The sequence below is a fragment of the Triplophysa dalaica genome, chromosome 3 (genome assembly GCF_015846415.1).
Source record: "Triplophysa dalaica isolate WHDGS20190420 chromosome 3, ASM1584641v1, whole genome shotgun sequence".
NCBI classification, from domain to species: Eukaryota; Metazoa; Chordata; class Actinopteri; order Cypriniformes; family Nemacheilidae; genus Triplophysa; species Triplophysa dalaica.
Genome location: NC_079544.1, coordinates 5,107,343 through 5,133,754, shown reverse-complemented (window position 1 = coordinate 5,133,754; position 26,412 = coordinate 5,107,343). Strand labels below are relative to the sequence as shown.

The 26,412-nt window shown below is 38.2% G+C and overlaps 1 protein-coding gene across 6 annotated transcripts in view; it reads left to right on the top strand.

Annotated features, from left to right (window-relative positions):
* Nucleotides 1–26,412, top strand: part of astn1 (astrotactin 1) — a 214,977-nt gene that overhangs the window by 112,995 nt on the left and 75,570 nt on the right. For all 6 annotated transcript variants that reach the window (XM_056742685.1, XM_056742684.1, XM_056742686.1 and 3 more), the window contains 3 exons: nt 6,904–7,031; nt 20,193–20,297; nt 23,008–23,196. In XM_056742685.1, the coding sequence (XP_056598663.1) occupies nt 6,904–7,031; nt 20,193–20,297; nt 23,008–23,196 (422 nt within the window). The remainder of the gene's footprint in view (nt 1–6,903; nt 7,032–20,192; nt 20,298–23,007; nt 23,197–26,412) is intronic.

The window sequence follows — 26,412 nt, the reverse complement described above, 5'->3', positions numbered from 1 at the left end:
ACTTTTGAAGACGGGTCTCAAAGTGCAACTTTTTGAAAACGGCGCCTTTATCGTATCCATGTAAACGACAAGACGGAGCTTTCTGATGACATCACGCGCATGCGTATTTTGCGCTCGGCCTTGGGAGGATAGCCAAAACAATACGACGTCTTGACGTACTGTGAACTCTCATTGCTCGTACTAATGTTTCCCCAGCAAAATGTGGATTTGCTGCACCAATAAGACAGCAGAGACACACTATTTACTTTGCCAGACTTTAAATACGTTGACCAACGGTATTAAAAAGCACTTTGGCCTTATAACTGTGTATGTGCCAAGGCACGTCCTGTTTCGTTACACAACAATATCATCATCCACTGGCCTGGCGTGCATACTACAGCGTTTTTATCTGTTATTCTGGATCCGTGTAAATGCAGAGAGTTCTGATAATGCTGTCATGTGTACGGTAAACTTTTCAAAGAGGCAAAGGAAAAACTTTTCCGTTTTTCATCGTGTAAACGTGGCCTAATTTTAAAGCGGAAAAACAATAGACTGTAGTGAGGACACCAGGGAACTAGGAGGGAAATGTTATTGCGTTTAGCCTTTCATCCTGGAAGTATTAATGAAAAATTGTTGGGTTCATATTGAAATGCAGTTTTTTGACCGCATCATTTCCTTATGTGGCAAATCTAAGCACATTTTGTCCCTTGTCTTGTATTGCCATCTTAAAAGGGCACTAAATCGCTTTCCAACTTGCTGGTGAAACATTCCTCCAAACTCAGTCCGGTCAACCACATCTTACAACATTCAAAAACAACTTAAAACATAATCTCTTGTCTGAATACTTGACAGGTAAGTGTTAAAAAAAAACCATCCTCTCTCTTTCTCCCTCTCAACAGTCAATTATTCTGGCTTTTGTGAAAACTAGTTACCTGGTATAAGCACTTATTGTCTTAATGCCATCGTGACATATCGCTGTTTCCTAAATTCGCTTTGGATAAAAGCATCTGCTAAATGTAATCTTTACCAATTTGTACGCCTTTCATGTGAATTATGTGCACTTCCACCTTTAGAATAGTAAACTTTAGTCAGATTTCTAGATACTGCAGTGTTTTTTAACGTTACTAAAGTCTAGTAAGTAGTGAACCAAACTACAGTTTTTCAATCTATAGTTAATACTACAGATGGTTTCATCAGACACATGTGCCTGGCCCGGTCTATATAATATAACAATTTGTATTAAATTTAACTTGTATGAATATTTTTAGTTTATATTAATGGTAATAAAGTTATTGACTGACAAGATGCATTTTGTTTACTGTTGTGTGTCCATTTACCTGCTCTGAGTGTCTGCACTACTGTTATTAAAATAAACGTGTTGGCTGCTCTTCATTCGGCGCATCTTTGTGCGAAAGAAGTAATGCGCGCGGACCCGAAAGGGTTAAAATGAAGTGCGTCTGGCGCTAGATAAAGATATTAGAGGTTAAAGCGGCAAAAAATCTATATATATAAATGTTCCTGAGAGCACGTGTAATGTTATTCTCCATTGAATAGACGTGCAACGCAATTTTAACAACAAAAATAGTCAAAAGTGTGATTTATTAGGATGTCTTTCGGTCCGGATGGAACTCAGCAAAGGTCCGTATCCGGACTGCGGTCTTCCAATTGAGGAGGACTGGTCTATAGTATATTACAGTAAGTATAATTTATCATAGTAAATACTATAGTATGCAGTATTTTTCATATTTTTTCATTCTCTATTCTATAGAAGGTGATAATAAATCGATTGTATTTGTTATTCATTGGACCGCATACAACCTACAATTGACATCAAAATGTGTAAATGGACCTACAAAATCTTTTAGCAGTAAAATGCATAATAATATTTTTAATTGAGTATTTTACACTTTTGGTCGCGTCTCAGGTTAATCATGCCGGTTTGTTAATTATTATGTGTGTTTCACCTCTGAACCATCAAGTCATTGAGCAGTTTTTCTATTCTTTTAATCTGTAGATGTTGCCTGCGTGGATGTAAGCACAGGTGCAGGAAGGTGTTATTTCTCTATCTTCCACAGCCTCATCTGAGCTGAACATGGGCCATTAACACCTTGAAATTTAAAATCTTATCTAGGTGAAGTTTCTATCCCCCGCAAAGACCATCTCATATGTGAAAACTCTGGAGACACAGAAGTGTGTGAAGTTCTGAGCTTTGCCACGACATGAGCAACTTCTCTGTGCCAGTTAATGAGCCACCATACGTTTTAAATAAAGTTTTCTTCAACTCCTTCTGACAGTGGGTCAGAAAGACTACTTCTCCATTTTACAGATGACCAATGTGAGCGAGAGAAAGCTAAACATTATCATTGCATTTAAACCAAAATATTGTGTCTTTTTTTGCCAAACCTTTATACCTTCAGCAGTGAGTTTGGTTATGCAATACACCTTTTATTCAGCCATGTTTCATTTTTTATACGTAAGCCCTTTCTGTACACTGCAAAAAATTAATAAATCAGGATGCGTTTTCTTGATGAGTAAAATAACCTTAGAAAATAACTGGGAAAAAAATGAAATTTCAGTGAATTTGTGCAAAAATAATTGGCCTATGGGGTAAGCAAAATAATCTTGAATTTAGTAAAAAAAAGTGAACCTTTTTATTATTTTTCTTACCCGATTGGCAGATTTTTTTGCTTCACGAACACGAACACAAATTCAATGATTTTTTTATCAAGACAGTTCATTTTGTTCACCCAGAAAAAGCATCTTGATTCAAGAATTTTTAGAAACTTCAAAATATGACAGGAAAGGCTGGAAGCTCTTTCTGATGGCTGAAGGTGCGCTCGTGTATGGGATGTAACGTTAAAGAATACATTTTTCCATCTTGCTTAGACTCATAAATGTTACAAATATATTATAACGTCGTAAACCGCTTTCCGATCTTTAATTCAGACATAAAACCTGCGTTGAATTCACCAAAGGTAACACATTATCCGCCAGAAACTCTCATCAACTGGAAAAAAATGGTTCTGAAAGCGATCCCAACGATATCGTTCTCCGTTTCTTTATCGTAATAGTTATGGTGGAAACCCTGCTATTCTGCTGAAACAAGAATAATTTTTAAAGCGTCATTTTTTTATAGTTATTGTTGTAACGTGAACAGCCCTTAAAGCAAAATAAGTTGTACTGTCTTGATTCTCGAATCTCCAGACTGTTGTGCTTGTTAGATGCCGTCTTCTGTTGCTGTAGGTCAAGTGGTTAAGCGTGACGCTTGCAAACACCAAGATCACCGGTTCAGTTCCCAGCGAACATGTGTACCGTTCAAAATTCAGGATTTAATTTTTAATTAAAAGTGTCTGCCAAATGCATAAATGTAGATGTTGCTTAATTTAGTTCATCCTGGCATTCTCAAGCTAACTGCATGTCTGTGCTCATCCTTTTAATCATATGTGCTCTTTTGAGATGTAGCATCTGGCATGTTGCAAGTAGAATTCACCTCCTCCAACAAATAATTGGCATCGTATATGGTCATTTCGACGGAAACCATTAGTGTGCCAATCTTGTGTTTTTTCAACAAACTCCCTCTTGCTCAACATTTTTATGGCAGCTTCAAACCACAAGCATGTAGTGACACATGGAATGAAAGAAAAAGGTAAAATACACGTGTTTTACCTTGTTGAACAGCACTCGTTTTCTTAGGAAGGAGTGAAACTTGTGTGCTGTTGTGGAGCAGAACTCATTTGCGGTTTTTGTTAAAGTCAACACACAGATTTTTTTAAAGAGCGTTCCAAATACAGGTACGCAGAACCGGCTAAAGCTCCTTTCCCCGCATATCAGGTCTCTTTTTTAGTATTGCTGTTCAGGGTTTCATTTCAGTTTCTTATCCGTGTGAGACTATCTGGCTAAAACATGTAGCCTTTCCTAATTACTTTGCCTCTCCTCTGGGTTCCAGCCTTAACCAGTTTTACTCCCATTCCCTCCCAGCATGCTTTGAGGTGGTTTTAATGAATTTTTTAGTGCCCTTTGTTCTCATCATTAGGAGTTTGCAGAATCATGATTAGGAGTACCTCCCAGTTGGGTGTTTCCTAACACGCTAAGAGATTTAAAGTGCTACCTTATTCCCTGCACTAAATTAAAATATCAGACGAGTCATGCACTGACTGATTATTCTTAAAGCCTGAAGCCAGGACAGTCTTCATATGACTCATCTGTGCCGACACTTTACTAACTTTCACTTATAATTTGTGCCACTTCGGAACGTTAATTTGGGGTTTTCACTACTGTGATATTAATGCTGTCAATAAAAACTTGGTAATTGCTGCCTTGTGTTTTGTTTAACTAGCTAAAAATACCAGCTCAAAATTCGGGCATTGTAGAGTAATTTATTCTGCCTCGTATATTATGATTAATTATCCATGAAATCATCTCTTAATTATATTCATTGACAATTGGATAACTCATTATCTCTCCAAAAATAGAATATCGAGCGAAATAAAGTTAACTTTATTTTGAACCTTTTTGTTTGAAATGGCTTATAATTATAATTAAACGATTTTTTTTATAAGAATTATATTACAAGCTACTCACCCTCAAGTTTTTCCAAATCTGTTTAAATGTCTTTGTTGTGATTAACACAAAGAAAGATATTTGGAAGAATTTAAGCAACTTTCAGTTCTGGGACACCATTGACCACCATAGTAGAAAAATATTGTATAAATATTTTTTAAATAATGTGGGATAGCAAACTGTTCTAGAGTGCCTTTGACAAACATAGTTTCTACTGTGGAAGTCAATGGTGCCCTAGATGGCTTTATGGTTGTATCAAATATGCATCATTATATGTATTACACATTTTTTCATCAGCTGTATCATTGGACAGATATTTTTGCATTTAATTGCACATTGTTCTGTTGCTAGTGTCATTCGACAGGTAATCCCACCTATGATGCCAACAGCATCCCATACAATTTTAATTTCGCTAGACAGCATTGCAGACTTTCCATACATTATAACTGTTATTCACTTTAAATGTTGAAACTTATAAAAAAGAGAAAATTAACTTTTCTCTTAGAAGTGTTCCAATGTGTGTGCGGTGTTTTTTTCAGCCTATGACACAGTGAGGCTAGTTTAGAGAACGTGTAATTTTATCTCTTAAATTTTAACGTTTGTAATTTCTCATACTAATTTGCTTTTCTCCGTGGTTACTTTGTGTTAATGCTGTTAAAAGTCAAAAGTTTTTTTTTAGTTAAGTAAGAACTTTAAAAAGTAAAATGGTGTGCTATAAGACAGTTTTGTAGTTGAAGCTTGCATTTAAAATGTATATAGATTTTATTAACACAGATATTTCAATTCCCACAGGTTATAGTCATAATTGTAGCCCAGTATCAATTTCAGAAACGTAAGAAGCGTATACATCATTTTCATTAAAACTACTGGCCCCTGCGTTCTTGCACTTTTCTATTTAGCTGCGCTGCCTCGATGGGACAGGAAACCTCTTATCAGATGTGCCTTTGACAAGCAATATGCTTGTCAATGAGCTATTAATATTGCAATAGGCAAGTATCTATTGAAGCGTGTATTTCAAGTTTGACAAGGGAAACAACTTTTTTTACATTTTTTTATTAGATGTGGGGAGGAATTCCCTAGAGAAATTTCTGCAGTTTGTGCTCCAGTGTACCTTTCAGCAAACGAGTTCTACGTCAGGTTTAATTGACAATTTTGATGTTGCCTCCCTAAATGTTAAATGTCCCTCATATTTTTAAATGGGTTTGAAACAGCATCTGCTGAATGAATATATCGCTAATATTGCGCTAAGAAAATAACAGTTTTCTTCAAGAAAACTTGCGAGTACCATTGAATCATTTAGGAATATCTGGTATTTAACACTAAAGATCTCCAAAAACGTGAACGTAAATGACAGCGCTCTCCACTGCCAGCTACTTTTCATTCCCGCATTTACATAAACCGCATCTCGCAAACCTCTGTCTTTTCTGTTCAGACGCAATTATTTATACACAGCTCTATATATTCAGAGATAATATAATTCTCTCATCGAAGTCTTCCTGTGAAATCAGATATGACAGTAATGCTCGAGGAGAGATTTAGATTGCATAATGTTGTGTGGTACAATTTCCTCGATGCTTGCTCATTTAAGAACCACTCCTGTGTACCACGTTTCACATTCTCGGCACATTTCCCTCGTGTGCTTTCTAGGCGTTTTTTTGCTGACTTGAATAAAGCAACGGTCTGCTCCATATTTTCCTTTCTTCCATCTAAACATTGCGTTTCCATATCTTATATATTATAAATGCAAAGAATGTTTTCACCTTGATTTGAGGTAAGATATGTGGAGGAAAAAGTGAATGCTGTGTTTGTGAATCTTTGTGAGTTTTTCATCTTTGGTCGGCTGTTGTACTGGATTGGTTTATTTCTGCACATCAGTTTTATTGTTCATTGCATACAGTATATGTTATTTGCTTATATTGCATTAAAGCTAAACTGGTTTTTATCTCTGTTCCTTTGTTTAACCTCTCTTCTACAAACTGTATTATCTTTCTCCGTCCACAGTCTAAAGTGTTGGAGCAGATTTTATTAAGATATATATATATATATATATATATATATATATATAGTAACTGTTTGCCTTGCTCAATATTCCCAAACATATTCCACACCGTATTTGAACTACATCTTCCATTTTTATTGTGCCGTGTTATATTATGGTATATCAACTCTTGTCGCTATTGAAAATGTTCCCATTTATCTCATAACTTTAATGGAATCTTTTCCGACTCTATATCCATCCATCCAGTTTGGATATAGAAGCCATGGGCACCAAAAGAAGATAATATGCCATTTAAATGTCTATTTGTATCTATGTATTCACATTCGGGTTACTTAATCTTTTATTAAGTTTTATTTTCTTCCTAGGCAGAAAAACTTTGCCCGTGGCATCGAGCAGCAGCTCCCGGATGGTATGGTGGTGGCATCCGTACCGAATGAATCCCAGTGCCACGAGCAGCTGTCCGACCCGGTGCCCGATCCGGAGTATTTAACCGGTAAGAACCCTTTTTCATGTTTAAACATTTTACACTGTATAATCATAATATATTATTCAAGACCTGATAAATCAGTTTGTACCTTCAAAATATAATAACCAGGACAAAAGCTTTAGTCATTCGGTTCTTGCTTCATTTGATGAAATGAGTACATTACACCAACAGCTTTTTTATATTCAGGTAGTTGAATGAAATTATTTGAGTGCTCTAGTGATCATTTCGATATTGTAGATAATAAATACTGCTACTTCACCGGCAACATCAATGACTGCATCAAAGGACTTCAATTTTGTATTTAATGACTCATACGACAGATGGAAACTCTTCAGTGTCTTGACTTCTATGGGCTTAAAGAACTGAATTATGCTAAAGATGCTTAATAATGAAGGGTATTTGAACAAATATCCAACTATGTACTGTAAACAAAATGCTACCCCACAGCTGTTGATTTTTTTTTAAAACTACTTTTTATAAGTCTAACTCCGTGTCTACACCAGACACGACAGTCGCAACGCACCGAATCCAGTGTGGACGAAATTATAATACGTTTTAATGCGTTCTGTTGTCTTTTGTTGCATCGCACTGTGTAGAAAAACATCAAGAAAAACAACACAAACAAACGTTATAGCACGCGCACGCTTTCGTGGACTGGACATTGCGTTCCCACTACTGGTGATGCTCATTGTAGGAGCTGAGAGAAGAATCACGTTAGCCCCGATCTTCACTCCTATTGGTTGTCGCTCCCAAAAGTCGCACCTCATTTATATAAAGTTAAACATCTCTCATATTTGTTGTGTCTCCAGACACCCCCCATCCGGTCGCCAACGGACTGTTTCCCGAAACAGTAGTAACTCTGTCAGAGATCAATCGTTTGAACCAAGTTGGTTCAGCAATCTAGCTGACGATGCCACACAGTTGGTGGAGTAAAGACGTCTACTAATAAATTTGTTTGTATCGAATAAATGTCAAATTCTTGCATTTTTAGCTTGTAACAGCGACTCTTGTCATCCAATTTTTGTTATTTGTTGTTTGGTTTCACGCTTTTTCACTCAATCATAAGTTTCCTCCTTCACTCCACCCAGGGATTCCCCAGGGTCCTAGTACGTAGGTTCATGGGCGTTTTGCAAAAACAGCGTTTGTAGTTTCTTAACCAACTAAAATATTTCAAATTAAATTTGTATGTATTTCGAATAAAGGATATAGAATGCACTGCATGCTTGCTTAGTTTGTTCAAAGGCATGATGCAAGTAAGTCTATATGTCATAATAAAAAGGAACTATGCTTCCAACCACAGCTTTAGATCTGCTGGGGGTGTAGGGGTCGCTTCTGGATGTGCTTCCTCTGTCAGGACTCATTAGAGGACCAATCGGACTTGTTTCTGGAGCATACCGCGGTACAAGCTATTTGCGCGCCAACCGCTTGCCCTGAATACAGAGGGGTCAACTTTTATGTTGGTGCTAATGAGAAAAAAATAGGGTGGAGGGGGAATTCTTGTCCTGACAAATGAGTGAGAATTCAAAAATGCTTCATCTTTCATAGGACGCTTCCCCTTTGGCTCCAACTCATATGAGACTGCTGGGAAATGAAGGATTAGAGTCATAATGTTACATGTAAACACAACAGGAAAGGCCATACAGAATAAAAACGTTATGTACTTGTTGTTTTCTACAGTTTGTACATTGATCTTGTTGTTTAAGTACTTTATTTAAGCATCCCTTACCTTCAAATTTGCATGTGGCTTCGTACCCGAGATGCTCCTGGCATACTGAAGTTTTTACACAATTAATTTGACACTGCGTTAAATTTAAACAAGGCGAGTATGGCATTTATCACATTTTATAGCATTTTTATGGCCGACTTGATTCCCCATCTAGCATTCAACTCCAATTTGCAATCCAGTCTAAAGGTCGCATGTGTGCGGGATGGTCATGGCGGGTTCTATAATATCGCCTGAGCTTCCAGAGGGTGCAGGTGCATCTTCTCTCTCAGTGAAACTATGTCTGACAAAGCTGGACTACTGATATAATGGCCGTAGCATCAGGTGAGACTCAGGTGAGGTCATATTGGACACATGAGGAAAGATGAAACCGGGTTATCAAGCTCTGTCAGTCACGCTTGAGCCATCGGCTGTAAAGACGTGGGTTATTTTTCCAATGCAGTGTAATCCGCTCCAGGCCTGGGGGATGGACTCTATGAGGCAGGTGGTTCGAGCTCTTCAGCCCCTCAGATTCATTACTCCTGCACCTGATGCTCCTCAAGCTTCACTATTGCAAGAACCGCAAATTATCCCTAATGCACGACTCATTAGTCATATTAGACATGTGTATGCCATCTAGATGTTTAATTACATCCAAAGTTAAGCTCTCCAGAGACCATGTCTCCACTCCGGCCCTTACTGCGTTGGATACAAACGTGATTTGTTTCATTATTTTATGTGTCTGAGATACGACCTCTGGTTACAAATGTCTCTCTCTCGCATAGTTGCCCCAAAAAAAGTAAAATTCTCTCATCATTAGTTTTAGGTTGGTCCAAGCCTGCATGCCATTATATGTTCTGTAAAACATAAAAACAATCCTTCATACAGCTTTTTCCCTAATAGTTCATAGTCACCACTGGTTGTAAAGGTCCGAAAGGATTTCAAAGCACTTTAGAAGTTGCATTAAAGTTTGTTGTTGTATTTTTTTGTCCTTTTGTGTTCCACGGGAACAACAGACAGAAGAATGACAGAAAAGTAATGACACATAACAATTAATGAAACCCTTTTCCAAAGTCCTTCTCCTGAGGTTCATAGGTGTCCCGTATAATAAAGAAATGTTTTGTGCAAAGTGTTTTTGTTGCTTACTGTGGCACATTCTTTGTGCCGGCATTAAAGAATTGGGGTAAGAAATGCCTGAGCTCTTTTAAGAAAAGCTTTTGTTCCCCGCTCATGCCCTTAATACATCATACCGGCTTTCTCCCCCGACTGTCTCGACGCATCAGTTGTGAAACACACCCGAGGTTAAATTAGTCACTAGCTTTGGTAATTGGGTACGGAACGGCCATGTGGCACGTACGCGAGCGAGTCGTTGAAGTTGTCAGGCCTCCGCCAACCTCCCCTGCTGATTTGGGCCGAGTTGTTGCGACGGTCAGTGTATTTGTCACTGTATCAGCACTCCTGAAGCCTATCTTCCCAACCCTCTCAGGGCAAGACATTCATCTTTCTATTCATCTTTGCCTGGGAAGTCATTCATCATCGGACCAGAAGACTCCATCAATTATTCCAATGGGGAAGAAAGCAGGCACAGGAGCTCTGAAAAGCAAATACATCTTGATTTAATTGGAATGCAGGTAGAAAGCGCACGGGCGCTAAGCAGATTTCGTACTAGATAAAGCGAAGGGGAATGTGGTGACTCGCATCCGTGCCCACAGATGGAGATGTTTTGCGAGTGGGGGTATCGGGGTTAAGCAACACTTGTCTTTGTGGCACAAACCGCGCCTGGGGCTTCTTTCAAAGGCGTCCGCTCTCCGCCGCAGTTTCGTGGCAATGTGAATGAAAATTCTGAAAGGAATCACTTCAAAACGCATTACATGATGGAAAAACACCACAGGTGCTACGGCTTGCTGGGCAGATGCCGGGTGGTGAACGAGGGATGAATAGATGCCATTGATCATCAAACACAAAGAGGCTGACTGTAGAGTCGAGTAAAATGGCTGACACAAGGATTTTGTACCACTTCTTGAGAATTGGCCGTGCCCACCAAATCTACTGAATGCAGCTCCCGCAGAGAGCACAAAAGTGACACGGTCCAGATTTAATCGGATGGATCCAATCAAGTTAGGCCTTTGTGAACGTTCTGCGGCTGTAGTAGAGGCCACCAAAGTAAAAAAAAAGACATGAGATTTTTCTGTCATCGCTGATCTTCTTTCATTGCTGCTCATGTGTGCAGACGCCACCTTGCCGGGTCATTCACCAAAGATCCCTAATTTGTGCTAGTGGAACCGATCGATATCTTCAGTGCTTTTGGTTGATGGTGGTTTAGAGTTATTTGCACGTGGTGTCTGTTTTATTAATGCAAAACGCATAAATCTGCACTTGTATGATTGGCATATTGAGGATGCTGGAAGTCATCTGCAATTCCGGTTTTCGTGCAATCCAGAAAGCAGAACAGGCTCTTTAAAAAGTCAAAGTGCACATAGCGCGTCTAGATAAATGCTTGTGTAGAACTGATCTATCATTAGATTATCATTTGATGCATTACTGCTGCCACGTTTGTTCAAAACCCTGCACACACATAGATTTTAAATACATTTTATTTACCACTTGCTTTCTGCAGTTGGTAAGAAAAAATATTTGATGACACTCTTTTACACTAGTATAGTTTTGATATGTGAACTTGCAAAAAAAATATTCTGTGATATAGCATTTGTTGTGTCTGGTATTTGGAATCCACTATCTCTCAGTATTTTAAACCCTTCAAGAAATTAACTTTCTGGAGTAATAGGTTAATGTGTTTTTCGACCTGGCAAAGTCTGTATTTTGGAAAATAGAGCCCGGAGCAAAATTCTTCATAAATAATTATTCACACTTGGAAAAAAAGACACAAGCTTACATTAAACACATTAGCATGTTGATCCAGGACTTGACTTGTTTGCTTATTTGCAAGGAATATCTTTTAATGAATAAATTCAGTTCAATAAACCACAGCGTAAAAAACGAAGTCTGATGGCTTTCAGGGTTGGTTGCATGTTTGTTTATTGTGGCCTCAGAATACAGAACACAGTTTATTCTTGCTATGACAGGAGCTCCTTGAGGATATTTTCTTCACATCGGGAAACCACTATCCATACTTTATAAGGCCTGTCAGTAATTGGAAGAGGAGGTCACACCTTCAGGGGTTCATTTTCTGTCGGTTCCCGAGCGGGTGGCATCAACATTTTTATCATGGATTACCTAAGCAGCTCAATACTTATTCTTCCAGCGTTATGCTTTCATATAAATTCTGATTTAATTTATTTTGTCACATCACACACACAGTCCTGTCTGTGTCTTAATTTTGAATGATTTGTTTGTCAGTACTTTCCTCAAAGTAACGTTGAGGTGTGTGTGTGTGTGTGTGTGTGTGTGTCTGCATGCTGACACATTGTAGTGATTTATCACTTTCCTGTGTTCAGCTTTGTGCATTCAAGTAACGATGCGTTTTCCCAAAACCATATTTAGCCAACTATGGCTGCAAGTTCTGTCGTGTCTATATTTCAACTATATTTCTCCCAAATTTCCCAGTATTGCCAGTATAAATGTATATTAAGAGTTTGGTTCCAAAATGAGTTAACTCCGTTTTTAAACATTTTCAATAATCATGTTTTTAAATGTTAGTTAGCTGTATTTTTTTAGTTATGGCTTAAATCAAAACAAACCAACTGCAGTTTGATTTATATTAATTGGAATGCGCAATAAAAAAACATCATTTTTGAAAATGAGAGTTGTCTCATTTTAAAACCAAAGTTTCATATATAATATACATATGAGTACATAAAAAAAGAAAACAAGCAAAATGTGTATATAAGAGATTGACACACATATATAGGTAGTTGACAGACTAATATGCAAATTTGTCCCATGGTGTGATGGCAAAAATGCTGAAAAAAACTAACAAAGCTATTTTATATGATAAATATTAATACTATAAAACAATGTAATACTCGGTTGTTGTTCTTTTTGCTATGTCACACCATAGGACACATATACATTAATATACAGTATCTAACAGACATGAGTCTGGAAATACATATGCATATACTGTATACATACCTATAATGTATTGTAAGTAATGTCACTCTTATGTTTTCTTTTTTATCTTTATTTCTTCTTCATGCTTTTCAGAGACAACAAATGTGCGAGTTTTGTGTTTTACAGTTTGTTCAGTCTGCCATCACACTGCAGTTACCGAATGCCAAGAATATTCTCAAATTGTTAATTCCATTCAGAATTAATTGGAGAAAAGAAGCAGCTTTGTTGTTTCTGCACATCTCTGCTGTAATGGAGAGAGCGTTTCTCACCTCCTGACTTTTGACTTGTTTCATAGCTTTCAGGCCCTCATTTGTTACAACAAAAGAAAACGGTTTGTAGTTGCTAAGGCAATTTGACATTTCTCATCCCTCATAATTCACCGCTTGTATTACAAACCAAGTTGAGCAGTTTCCCGGCTTCGGTGATAATTACCCTGGAATTATGCAGCTGGAATCCAGTTGTGCATGAACATTGTAGCGAATGTAGAGCACGAAACAAACCTTTCTGCTGCTAATTGGCTTTCCTAATTAATAAATAATCTTTCTGTCATTTCCGTGGATGTAACTAAGCATCCGTGGACTAACAAATTAGGCTTATTTAACCATCATCGTCTCCAGTGCCATTATATGTGCTCGTAAACTTCCCGACCAATCCGTTATTTCAGAGCCCAATGTGGCATGTACACACGGCAAAAAAATGACGCCCCATTAAAATTCAATTTTTGGGTGTAGCCTTCAATGGTAATCACATCCTGGGTTTCATTTATTCTTTGACACTGATTAATTGCATTGAATCGCTGGAGTCGTTTCCCGCTGTAAACGTCAATTAATTAGCGAACAACATTAGATGTGATAATTAATTCGGTGGGTGCCGCAGCATGGGTCCTGAAGCCTCGAAGGGCGGCCCTTCAGATGCCCGCGGCCGGCACGGCCACCCGCAGCTCAGTGTCTCCACGAGTCTACAGATACTGAGGTAATGAGTTGAGTGCAACTTGCAATACTGCATGTGTCTCTGCATTGGTTTCTGTCTAGTTAAACACGGACATCTTGGCTGGTGTCAAACGTACGCTCTTCCCTTAACTCTCGTAGGATTGGAGAACCCTTGTTAAACGCCGACAGACGTCTGAATGACGCTGGTTCATTCCGCAGCACACGGTTTTCCTCCCAAAGTCCCTCTCAATTAAAAAGGCAGCATATGGCCCTGTGACCAAAGCTCAGAGGCTATCGGCTCACATGTCCTGAGCTTGTGATGGAGAGCCCCCACAGTATAGCTGGAAAAGTGTGTCACCTTGATCTTTAAAGATGTGCCCCTTTCTGCGGTGTCTATTTTTGGAGCAGAATGATCACCTCTGTGGATAGTCCTGTTGGCCAAATTGTTTACTGTGTTCAGTTGTTTGCATGACTTTTTGACTATATTACTAGTGCGCTCAGTATGTGTCCTTCGTATTTGTGAAGGACCCGGCTGGGAACACCATTGACAGCACACACCGAATTGAGAGGAATTTTATGAATTTCCACAATTTTCTGCTCACAAAACTGCTTTAACTCAGTTGCTTCTCAGTTGTTTTGGGTTAATTTTGTCAAGGAACGTATATTTGCTTTTATTCCTGGTTAAGTCCGGAGGCAAAATGAACAATTGGTACGTTATCTTGAATTATGCATACCTTTACCCTTCGGCAGTTTTAAAACGTAACTTTGTTGGTTGAGCTTTTTGACTATACTGACAAAGCAACATCCCATGGAACAGCACAATTCCGATCACTTTCATATCGCAACTATTTATTGTAGGTATACTGTGAAAAGTAGTAGACATTAGACCAAAAGCTGATTTCTTGCCTTCATTGGACACACGCACCTGGCCTGAAGTTAACTTCCTGTCTGTGTTTGGATATAATATAACAATTTATTTTACATTTGATTTATATTAATATTTATTGTGGAATATATTACTTGTATTAAATTAAATTAAAACTACTCAACAGTTATTGATTCTTTTGGAGGTTTAGCGGAAGTAAAGTTTGGGCCACATAAAGTTTGTTTATGTTGTTGCCACTGAAACCATCTATAGAAATAATTGTCATAAAATTCTTTAAATTGCTTTAAATGTACATCTACATTCAGTTTGAAAATGAAACCTTATTTTTGCAGTTGTTTTTTTACCTGATCTGACCTGCAAATATTACTTTTGCTGGTGACTCAATATTAGTTGAATCATTAACATTAAACACACAAACAATTTTCACTTTTATTAAAACTAGAGGTAAACAGTAGTAATTTATTTTTACTCCACGTATGTATATTTTTTTCAAGTATCTGTACTTTATAAAAGTGTTTTAACTTCCCTACATTATGAAGCATGCTGTTTATAATACTATTTACTCCACTACTTCTCATAAAAACATTTAAACCCTATTACATTTATGTGGTTGGTATATTAACACTTTTCCTTCTGAATTCTTAGGTACCCTAAAAAAATGTGAGTAAAAATACTTAAAGTCCGGGTAAAAAGAATTCTGAGAATTGTTTCTAAACACATTATAGATGTTAGAAATATATTGATGAAACACATTACAAAGACTCAGAAGTATGTTGTACTGAATTGTGGAGTTAAGCCGTTAAACAGTTTTTCACCTATTCTCTGTTCAGGATTTTTTGGGCGGGGGTAAAATGGGGGATTGATGATGCAATGGAGCGTCCAAGCATGCATGGCCCCTCCCCCTAGCATCAGGCGTCTGCTTAATCATGAGCTCACGACAGCTGTGGCGCGTGAGTGACGTTGACCAATAGAAAAACAGGACAGAAGCGCTCTCACTGAAGCACTTTCGTACACAACATTCAATCATGGTGAAGTGCAAAAGAGACAGTGGTGTTGCTAGGTGGGAAAATGTAATGGAGGAAAAGTTTGTAAAGTTATGGAAACAGTACTCTTGTCTATACAATGTTTCCTCGAGGGACTACCATGACAGAATTTAAAAAGAGAAATGCTGACGGATAATTGCTGACACTAAACATAACATAACTTAACCAAGTTCTCCCTGTTCAATGGACAACCCATACTGTCCTCATCTTGCAATCCAGGAACATGTCCACTATCAGGATCTTTTTCTTTATTTGCGCTTTTCTAATGACAAAACAGCCAGTACAAAACACGCTGCTTCAATTCCCATATCTATGGTTTATTTTTATAATGCAGACGCTTCTTTCCGAAGTTCAGTCAGTCGTTATAGTAATGCTACTCAATGACATCACATGCGCAGTCAACATCACCCACGTCGCAAAAGACAAAAACCTGTTCTCGCAGGGAGGACACGCATAGTTCTTGTGAACGACATGTCAAGATTTTCAAAGTCAAAATGACTAAATCTGACATGGTGACATCGTAACAGATGAAAAACATTGTGTTATCTGAAGTGGCCATTACCCTTCCAATGACGACAAAGCAGGTTGAAGCCTTTATACTCCAAAGTTGAATATCAAATTCAAAATTCACATCAATTTTTACCACTCCAGGCTTTTAAAGGGTCTCTGGAACAGGACGATGAAAAGTGGATGAGGTAGTTGTAGATATTAGTATCCTGCAGGTCAGAAAAACTATCTGTTTCTTTATTTATAAACGTTAAAAGCACCCGGGGACATTATAGGGATCCGTTATGTAAGTTTCATATCTCTGTGTATTTTGAATTAAAGTGCGAAGTGAACTCTGTTGCCTTAAAACTCATGCTGGCGCCGTTCATTCCATATTTACTCTCGGTTGTTCTTGCATGCCAGCATGGAGGTGTTAACTGAAAATGTCACGTGACTGCAGGATCTCTGTAGAGGGTATGGACGTGTCGTGAGCCACCGGAGCGTGCCCTCCTGGGTGGTAAAACACTCGGCAAAATGACTGCTTACAAGATCAGGAAACGAAATTCCGTCCAACATTTCAGTGTCCAAGAACACCTGATTCGTTTGTAAGTCATAGGGACGTCATAAGGATCACCGTCAAGTCCAGCTGCTTGTTATTTCGTCAAATAATTGTGTGTTTTAGTACCAGTTACTTTGATTCTCCTATTCTCCGCAAGCATTTTGCTGCGTGTTTCACCACTCAGGGGAACGTGCCCTGGCACGCAAGGGGGCGTGTCCTGGTGTGTTCACGTTGGAAAGTGACTACACAAAGATGCATATTTTTTTGTATAAATTTAGATATAATAAAGGTTTGACTTAATTTCTCTGTATTTTAAAGTATAATGTTGTTGTGTGGTCAAGGGGTACTTGGATTGAAAAAAATTATGAAAAAGGGGTACTTAAGCCAAAAAAGTTTGAGAACCACTGGTCTATAGCCGACTGGAGACTCGGTTTGAGCGACGTAAGTGGGCGTTGCTTCAGCGCCAACGGCCGGACACGCCCCCAGCGTTTGAGAGCAGAGAGTCCTGCTTAATTTTCCAAGATTTTGATAACTTATTTTATTTACTTGGATGTTTTTATCAGCTGGGCGGTTAATAACACACTTTTCTTAACAGTTATTTTAATGTCACATTACTCGGACTACTAAAGTGGTAGATTTTAAATGCACTTAAGAATTAAAGTGACATAGTGACAAAGTATGATGTGGTGAAGTAAAGAAATGTAGTTGAGAGTAATAAAACTTCACTACTGTCTACTGAGAACTTGTTTTCGGGCAGTTAGCAAAACAGTTTTGCAGTTGACTCCTATCAATGTGTGTGAACATAAGTCGGCTTCTCCAGTAGTCCTCTATTTGATAAGCCCGTTGCAGTTTGACTTAAGTCCAAATGTTCTATCATTTCCCCTGTAGTCATCCATTCCGCCGCTCATCCGAGAGTGAAATGAAGCACGATGTACAACTGTTAATGGGGTTTCATGAGCCGTAAGATGACTGCTACCAGTGGTTGTCGCTATGAATCCCCCAGCGAGAGGATTCTTAATAGCAGGATTTGGCCAAACCATAGTGAGTTATGGGCTGTCGCCTCACGCTTCTGAGCACCGGGAACGCTCAATATCATATTAAGATGTTTCTCCCGTCTCGCCTTTTTAATGTACGCCTGTGTGTGCTTTTCCAGCTCTTGGAAGAGGATGTGTACGGGTGTCTGTTTGTTTAAGGGTTGTTTTTGAACCCGCTTTGATATTCAGATCATGCTTGGATCTTGATTGTTTGACTGCATGCCTGATCATTCCCTGCTAATGATGCCACCACTCAAAGGCACCCGGCAGAATGGCACCGACGACTCTTGCCTCTGAACTTGTGTTTGTGATGTAAACTTCAGTTATATTAATCATTCTGTCAGACAATGAGAGCAAGGCACCCACGGGGTAAAAAGGAGACATGGCCCTTGGAAGCACAGTGTTTTAGCGGAGCGAAAAGAAAGAGCGACTCTGCTTGTTATTATTTGTCTGAGTTAAGATGTGCGCCACACGGACGGAGGCGCAGTTTCCCCTGTAGATGCTTTTAAATGGGAAACTGTGGGAGGTGAGGAGTGCACAAGCAGCACATTTAGAAGCTTATTCATCACATTTGCACCGTGTGTCAGAAAGCTGTCTGCCCTGGAGAACACAGACGCACGCGAATTTCAACGTGTCGCTTTCCACATAAATTCAGTGTCAAAAAAATAAAAGCGTATCATGTTTTTAACATATTATGAGTCATTTTGTGTAGAATAAATAAAATGGACAACACAAGATTAAGTCAAAGTAACTTAAAAAAAGATGTGTCCTTAACTAGGCATAGAGATTGTGCTGTTTTAAACACAACACTAAACAAAACAGTTTTTTTGGGGGGGGTATTACGAGACGTCAGATCCGGGTTGGAAAGCAGCATGATTTAATACCGCACCAGCACGGTGCAGACAGGATGTGATTTGCTTTCGCGCGATCATCCAGATGTGCTATATATGGAATAAGGTGGGGTTAAATTGATACATGGCTGTGTACTCCCTAGATGGCACGGCGTGGCTGACAGTTGCTATAGGAGATGAGATGATTGATTACACTACCCGCCCAGCATATGGTGAAATGCTAGATTGTAGCTCACAGGGTAACCAGGGGTAGAAAAGCGATGTCTCGTATGTTAAGGAGCTTCAGATGATAAATGAAGAATGTCTCGATGGATTTCATTTACACAAATCTGAAGGGTTTCTATTAACATATTTATCCTTGATTTGTCTTGGAATGACGTCTTCTTCACAAAAGTCATGTCAGTTAATGTATGGTTGAAAGGATATTGTGCTCGCGTATGTATTCATTAAAATTCATTTTTTTAAACGTCGTTCCAAACCTCCATGGTGTACTTTTTACCGTGGAACACAACACAAGATGCAAGGTTGTATGTTCCCTATTCCCTATTTGTTTACTGTATGTAAGAAATAAACAGGATGATAGAATCAAAATTAAAATGACAATATTTCAGGGGGATATAATGGCCCTTTAAATTAAAGGGATATTTCAACCAAAAATTGTGATTCTGTCTTTATTTACTCGCGCTCAAGTTGTCTGAATGTGTATACATTTAATTGTTCTGATGAACACAGAGAAAGATATTTTGAAGAATGTAGAAAAACACACAGTTCTGGGGGGCTTTTGACCACCATTATCATTTTTCCTACTATGGTAGTCAGTACATATTAGGAACAACTCGAGGACGAGTAAATGATGACAGAGTTTTATCAATCTGTGCACTATGCACTTAAAATGTACTCGAGTGTATAGCAGGGTAGTATTTTCTCAAATGAAACATTTATTGGATTTTAAACAGATTTATAAGCGGTGTAACCGACAGGTCCAAATGACTTTACACAATGTGTTGAAAGCTCTCCCGTTTGGAATGATGTCGACATTGAGTGTTCTCACTTCGAAGTGCTTCTGAGATGTGTTTGTTTATCCCGTTTGAAACACACTGTATTTGTAAACCTGTTCAAAAAATGCTTTTGTATAGTTCTTTTTCAAGCAAGTTTCTTCAGTATTCTGCACAGGTTTTTTATTTAGAATTGATAGATACGAGAATAAAATCTGTATTTGTTTTTGTTTGTTATTCATTTCATTGTTTGTAATCCAAATACTATGATTTAAAAGCAACATTGAATCATACTGCAGAGGTGCAGTCATGCGCTTAGTAGGAAAAGATAATGTACTCAATTGATCAAGGATAGGCAAACACTGTTTAAAAAATCTTTTATACTGGGATTGTCAGTTTATTCAATTAAGGGATGGTCTGTTGTGTATTTGCTCTCAACTGTCCATAAAGCACAAAAAAGAACTAGATTAGAAATTTGAAAAATCTGATATTTCTTGAATATTGCTTAAATATTGACTAAATTACTGCTCCCATGAAAGTTTTGAATGTCTCGGATGTTTCTAAAAATCATATTTTTAATGTCATATCTTTCTCATTCTTTGTATTTGTAGGTATGGTAAACTACAGTGAGGTCACTGGCTATCCCCTGGTTCAGCACTGGAAACTGCGGTCTATTATGTACCATGTGAAGCTTAATCAATGGACCCTCTCTCAAGGTAAAACAGGCACACTTTTTACCCCTTTCGTTGATCAAACATTTGTGACGGTGGTTTGAAAGGCTAGCTGGCTGCACCTTTTTTGTTCTGGTGGATCGGAGCAATCTCAAGTGAAGCTCTCCCTGCGCTAGAACAGATCAGAATCAGAATAGCTTTATTGTCAAATGTGCTTGCACACATAAAGACTTTTCTTTGGTGTTGGAAGCGTCGAGTTCAGACATTCAACACATTGACAATACAAATATAATAAGATATACAGTCTAAAAGATTCCAAAATATGCAAATCTAAAGTAAAAGACTATTGTACAGAAAATGAGGGATAATAACATATAAGAAACAATGCACAGGGTAGTAAAAACTCACTCCCGTCTGCCTGATGTGAAAGTGGTGGTTCTCAGAGCTTTGTCGTTTTAAGATAGTAAGTGTGTTTAGGAAACACATCTCCAACTGTTGGAGACTGAGCCCTTTTTGAGCCTACACATGAAAACGCATGTTGGAACTAAAATGGCGGTAACTCATGAATTCTTTGGAATACAGACTTACGGTTGGTCTCGTTTGAAAAGTAGCTGATTATTGCTAAAAAAATCACACACATACAATTTTGTTTAAGGTATGATGTAGGTTTATTGTAAAAAAAAAAAAACGTTTATGTTTTTCTTTGATTAAAAAATACATAAAAAATTACAGGTCGCAAAAGGATAACAAAAAATCATAGCCCACTTTTTATAAAAAAGAATCAATTACTCTCTCTTCATAAATTATTTAAAAAACACAAAAGAAATCTGTTTACTAGAGTCTTAGACCTTTCCAATGATATATAGTTTGTCATGATTCGCTTAGAAATTACATGCACAATATTGACGCAAACTTAGGTTTTCCGTATACGGAACGGGTGACAGTTAACAGGCTACGGCCAGAGTGTGTTGTGTTGTTATTTACATTTTTATCGTTTAAGCCATGTAGGTGGTGCTTAAAAAATCACTGCAGTGTTAATGGAGTTCAAGTCCTGAACGCCAATTCCATTTACTGCCCTCCTCCACGGTCACTACCTGTTTGTACTCCATTGTCTTGTCCAATAAGGGCTATTAAATTCCAAAATAATATTAGGAACAAAAAATCCCCTTACTTACAGATAAAGGGACAATGGCAATGCATTTGCACTACAAGCTCATTCGCTTCATTTGTTTAATGAATGTTGTATATTTGATGAGTGGATGTCGGATCCCAAATTCAGTTCTAAAAGTAATAGGCCTACTCCCTATTAATAAGTGGCTTGAATGGCCTTTAAAATTCATTTTCATCCTTGCACCAGTTCCTTTCATCCCATTACCATTAAAAGTGTTCATTTTTCATCTGAGTGAGGAGTGAAAACTTTTACATTTTCAATTCAAATGTTCATGTTTTACCACTTTTCCCTGTCTTTTCTGCGTCTTGGCTTTTGAGGTGAAGTACAGACCAGGACCTGAAGGGAATGAGAGGAAGTGAAGTGATGCTAATGATGTTTAGTCATAATGCTGGGGTTCTCAAACTTTTCAGTCACGTCTCCCTTAAAACGTATAAAAAACTGCTATTGCTTAAAATAAATTGGCAACATTTGCATAAAGAATAATGACACATGGGTTGCAATGCCAGAACCAGGGTTCAAAATTAATATCAAGTTGAATGAAAGCTGTGATAAAAACCAAGGGTATCACATACAAAAGTACATTTTCTCCTATTAACGTACAAATATTACTGTTTTATTACATAAACATGAATATGAACAAGTTTTCTTTACAGTATTTCAGTTGAAAAAATACAGAGCATCTATTATGTTATTTTGATCTGGTTCTCCAGTTTTCATGTTAGAAACAATATTTTATTTGAAGTTGGGAGAAATATTGTTAGTAGTTCATAGAATAAAACAAAAATGATAATTTTACCCAATCACATACCTTTAAATAGTACTGTACATTCAGATAAACTAAAAATAATTTTGAAATGGTCTCTTAATTTCATCTGGGATGTATAATGCTCATTGCTGGTTCTTGTTTGCTAATGCATTTAAAAATGCACACGGCATTTAAAAATTGTGTCATTCCTTTAAGCATTCTTCGAATACTCAGATTAATATGTGTTTTTATTAGATGGGTGTGATTCGTTGCCACCATCCAAACCACTGAATCGTGTTACCTAGCAAATATTTCAGAGGTCTTGTGTGCAAAGTGCTTGCAAACACTTACTTCATATTTATTAGAAGTGTTTGGCAATTTAAATTCTGTGACTAAAAGCATGCACTTCATTTTATGATGGAGAAAAAACCCAACTAAACCAGATTTTAGAAGGTCAAACATCAGCCTACACAAAAGAGCCCAAGATCTCTGCAGGGCCTGTTGTTGTTTATCGTTTTTCGTCTTTCCCTAGACTGAGTTTAACACCGAGCACTGACAGATTATGTTTTGCCTTGCCACGTTCTTGCAACATGCTTTGTTATTCTAACTGTGCAATGAGGTAAAGTGTAACCGAAAATGAGCGTTTGATAATAAAGCTTGAAATATTCACTTCTCGACATATTTCGAATCTTTTCCCACCCGTTTGGTCTATTATGCCGTCTTCCATCTTCTTTACTGAGTCGTGAAATGGGATGTAAAATTTTATATTATACTCTGAAACCTCCCACCTTTGCGAAACTAAATGACATCTCCTTCCTTCTCCTTCCCCTTCTTTTCAGCTTTCAGTTCAGCGGTTCACTCGCTGGATGGGGCCACGCTGCGGAGTGACTTTGTATCCATTTTAAAAGAGTTTGGCAACCATTTCATCCAGGAGGCAGTGTATGGGTTTGAGGAGTCCTGTACCATATGGTACCCCAACAAGCAAGTCCAACGCCAGCTGTGGTTGGAGTACCAAGATATCAGCAAAGGTAAGCTTCGAAATATGCATTGTTGAACAATATTTAATATGCGTGTTTAGATTGTTTTTAGGTTATTATTGTGAAGATAGCAGCTGGCCTTGCGATTGTTGTTGGTTAAATTACCTGCATGCTTTAAACGATAAAAGCAACAAGGTGTGGAAATCCTCTTTTCTGGGTTTAACCAGCTGCAAGTGGGCCAAAACAACAACACTTGGCGTCTTTTTCTGCAGCCAAACACTGTAAAGCCTCGCCCACAAAGAAATATCAAGACCAAAAATCCTGTTGTACATTGTTTAACATCATGTGATTGGATTGTAATTTAAAGAGGCGGTGAATTGAGACCTCAATTTTTACACAAGCTTTTGTTATGTAAGAGGTAATTGTATTCATGCGAACATCATTTATGTGTCAGAACTGAAAACACCCTTATAACTGAGATTATATCTGATATTGACACCAGGCCCAGTGAACGGCAGGTTCTGGAATGCACCTGTCTATGACGTCATTGATAGGTTGAACACCGCCTCCACAGAAAAATATCAACGACTACTTCTCTAGCCCCGCCTACTGGTTCGCGAATGACTTTAGCCACACATAGTACACACTCCCGCATTTGGGATGATTGACAAACTGGTAACAATAGCGACATGTTTTTCGGCTAAAGATTTGTTTTGTCCGTCAGTTTAAACTTAACTGCTGATATGATATGTGTTTATGCTCGGAAGGCTACATCACATAGCGCTACTTTGCTGTGTTGCCATGTTTGCTTTTATATAATAAGCACTTTTATGCTTGTTGTTTGCTTGTTGCAAAAAGCCTCGTCACTTATAAATGCTCTGTTGCTGATTTTTTAAGAACTTTTGGTCTTATAAAATATATAACTAATTAACATTTTAAGGTTTTTTTTTCTTTATTTGCTTATTGTTTCTGTGAAGATCTGGCAACTCTGTCACTTTAGCGAATGGCTCCCGAGAGCGGCTAGCCCCGTGTCATATGTGCAAAAGTGAGGACTTCTTTCACTCTTATTTTTATATAGAGCGACCAAGCAACAAACTTGCATCATCGTGAAGAGCCTGGTTGTTGATTACACAGTCGCTTCCTTCGGATTCTGTTTTAGTAATGTGTGGTTGAAGTTTATTTTAAAGTACATTGCTGCTCATGTGGGTGAAACATTGAGCATTTGTACACTTAATTTCACTTTGGATTCCTTTCTGAACAAGGCACTGGATTCACAGATATACTAAAATTATAAAGCAGTGCTGTGCAGTCAATATTGGATCCGGCAGGAATGGTTCAGCAATCTTATGCGAGTAAAACATATTTTTACTATGCATCCCTATTGCTTTGTTAGAGATCGCTTGATATATCCTGATACCTAACCAAATTCACAAAAGGCTCCAACTAAGTGTACTACGCAAACTCCTATCCAAACATAGCAGTGGGCGTTTACTTCCAAGTCTTCTATGCGGCAAACCCATAAAACAGAGTGTTTGTGGAGATGGCCTCAAAGCCCAGCTAGAAAATACCCTATTACTTATGGATTTTGATGTTTTTGAAAACCACGCAAATGTCATAAGACCTGGTACAACAGTATAAAATAATAACAACTGCCAGTTCAGGACACTTTTAAGATGATACTGAATTTAAATAATAATCCATTGTCTAGACAGGGACACAGAACGTTTGCCAAGTGCACCCAAAGTTTGTTTGTGAGAATATTTTAGAAGGAATTTGGACAGGAGCAGGCAAGCTAAATCTCGACACGGCCCCTGGGAGGCTAGTCACATCTGTTCATCCAATAAAAAGGGGCAAAGGCAGATGTGAGAAGGTTTGCTGGCTGGCTAAAGCTGAACACAGGCCAACGCTGCTCCATTCTCAGGAGGCTCCTGGGCACCCTCGCCTAGTTTTTAAAGACTTCAGCTCCACTCGGCACGCAGCTGAGCCCATGTTTATTTACAAGGTCAGTAAGGATGAAATTTAAAAGGTAAGAAAACAAAAAGTGAAATGCGCTGTTCTCAGCGTTCGTATAGGTTTCGGAAAGTTTTATTTTTCGAAACATGAAATTACTCTACTTCTTAGTCCCTTATTGGACAATCCTCCCGGAAAAGCACGCCCACGCGTCAACCAGTTAGAGCGAGATAAGAGCACACCCACGCGTCAAACAGAGAGTAGAAGAAGGAGCATGAGCACACGTCAAGCAGTTGGAGCAAGAGAGAGAGAGCACTGCATTCGCAAAGTTAAGCTGTGTTTGTTTGTTCACTGCATTTCAGTGATGAATGTTATATAAATGGTGGATATAACTCTGGACTTGCAGTTTGTTTGAAACTGATAGATGGAGCGGTCACATGTCTGTTTTGTTGGCAATCAATGCGTATGTGCATAAGTTACACAACACATACTTATAGTGAAACAACAGTTATGCAGGGATAATGCGATGATGCATTGTGTGCTGGTGGAGGTGCTGTAGTTCTGTCTATGCTTACGGCTGTCTCATCAACCACATGCCCTTGTGTATTTATGAAATAGCAGAGCTTTAAATATGAGCAAATGCATTGTTATCCACATTGGCATTTCTTGAGGAACTTTGAAATAAGCACAAAGGTCATCCAACAAGACAAGGAAACGGCCTCAGTCTGTGCTGTACTACTCTCAATGAAATGAGGTGATGAGAACAAGGTGAAAAACAGCCGTGGGTGGGCCATGGGTTTATAATATAACTTCTGTTCATCGCAGAGGTGTCTTTGGTCGGAGGTAGACAAAATGTATCTATGTATATATTTTCTAATCGCATACAGTGAGATGGAAAGCATACATTGGCCCTCTAACAGTTTTAGTTACCCAGACTAGTTTAATCAAATTAAAGTTGACTGATTTTAGGTTTTCTCATCAAATTTCATCCAAGACCAGATAATGCAAACTATATACATTAATTATTGCACTGTTTTAGTTCTGTTGGTGGAGCATTGCATTAGTAGTGCAAAGGTTTGCATAAGCCTTGTATAAAATGTATACCTTGAATGTGCGTAAGTTCTTGCAAAATGCATAAATATGAATGCACAAGTGTCAATTTTTCTTAATTTGTGTAAATGATTCTGTTAATGATTATTGACTAAAATAGGAACCTGGTTCTTTGGTGTTTTACTCATCTTAACCACAAGTCCAACCAGTTCCCTTAGAAAGACCATCAGAAATACCACCAATAACAAGCAAACTCCAACAGCTGGT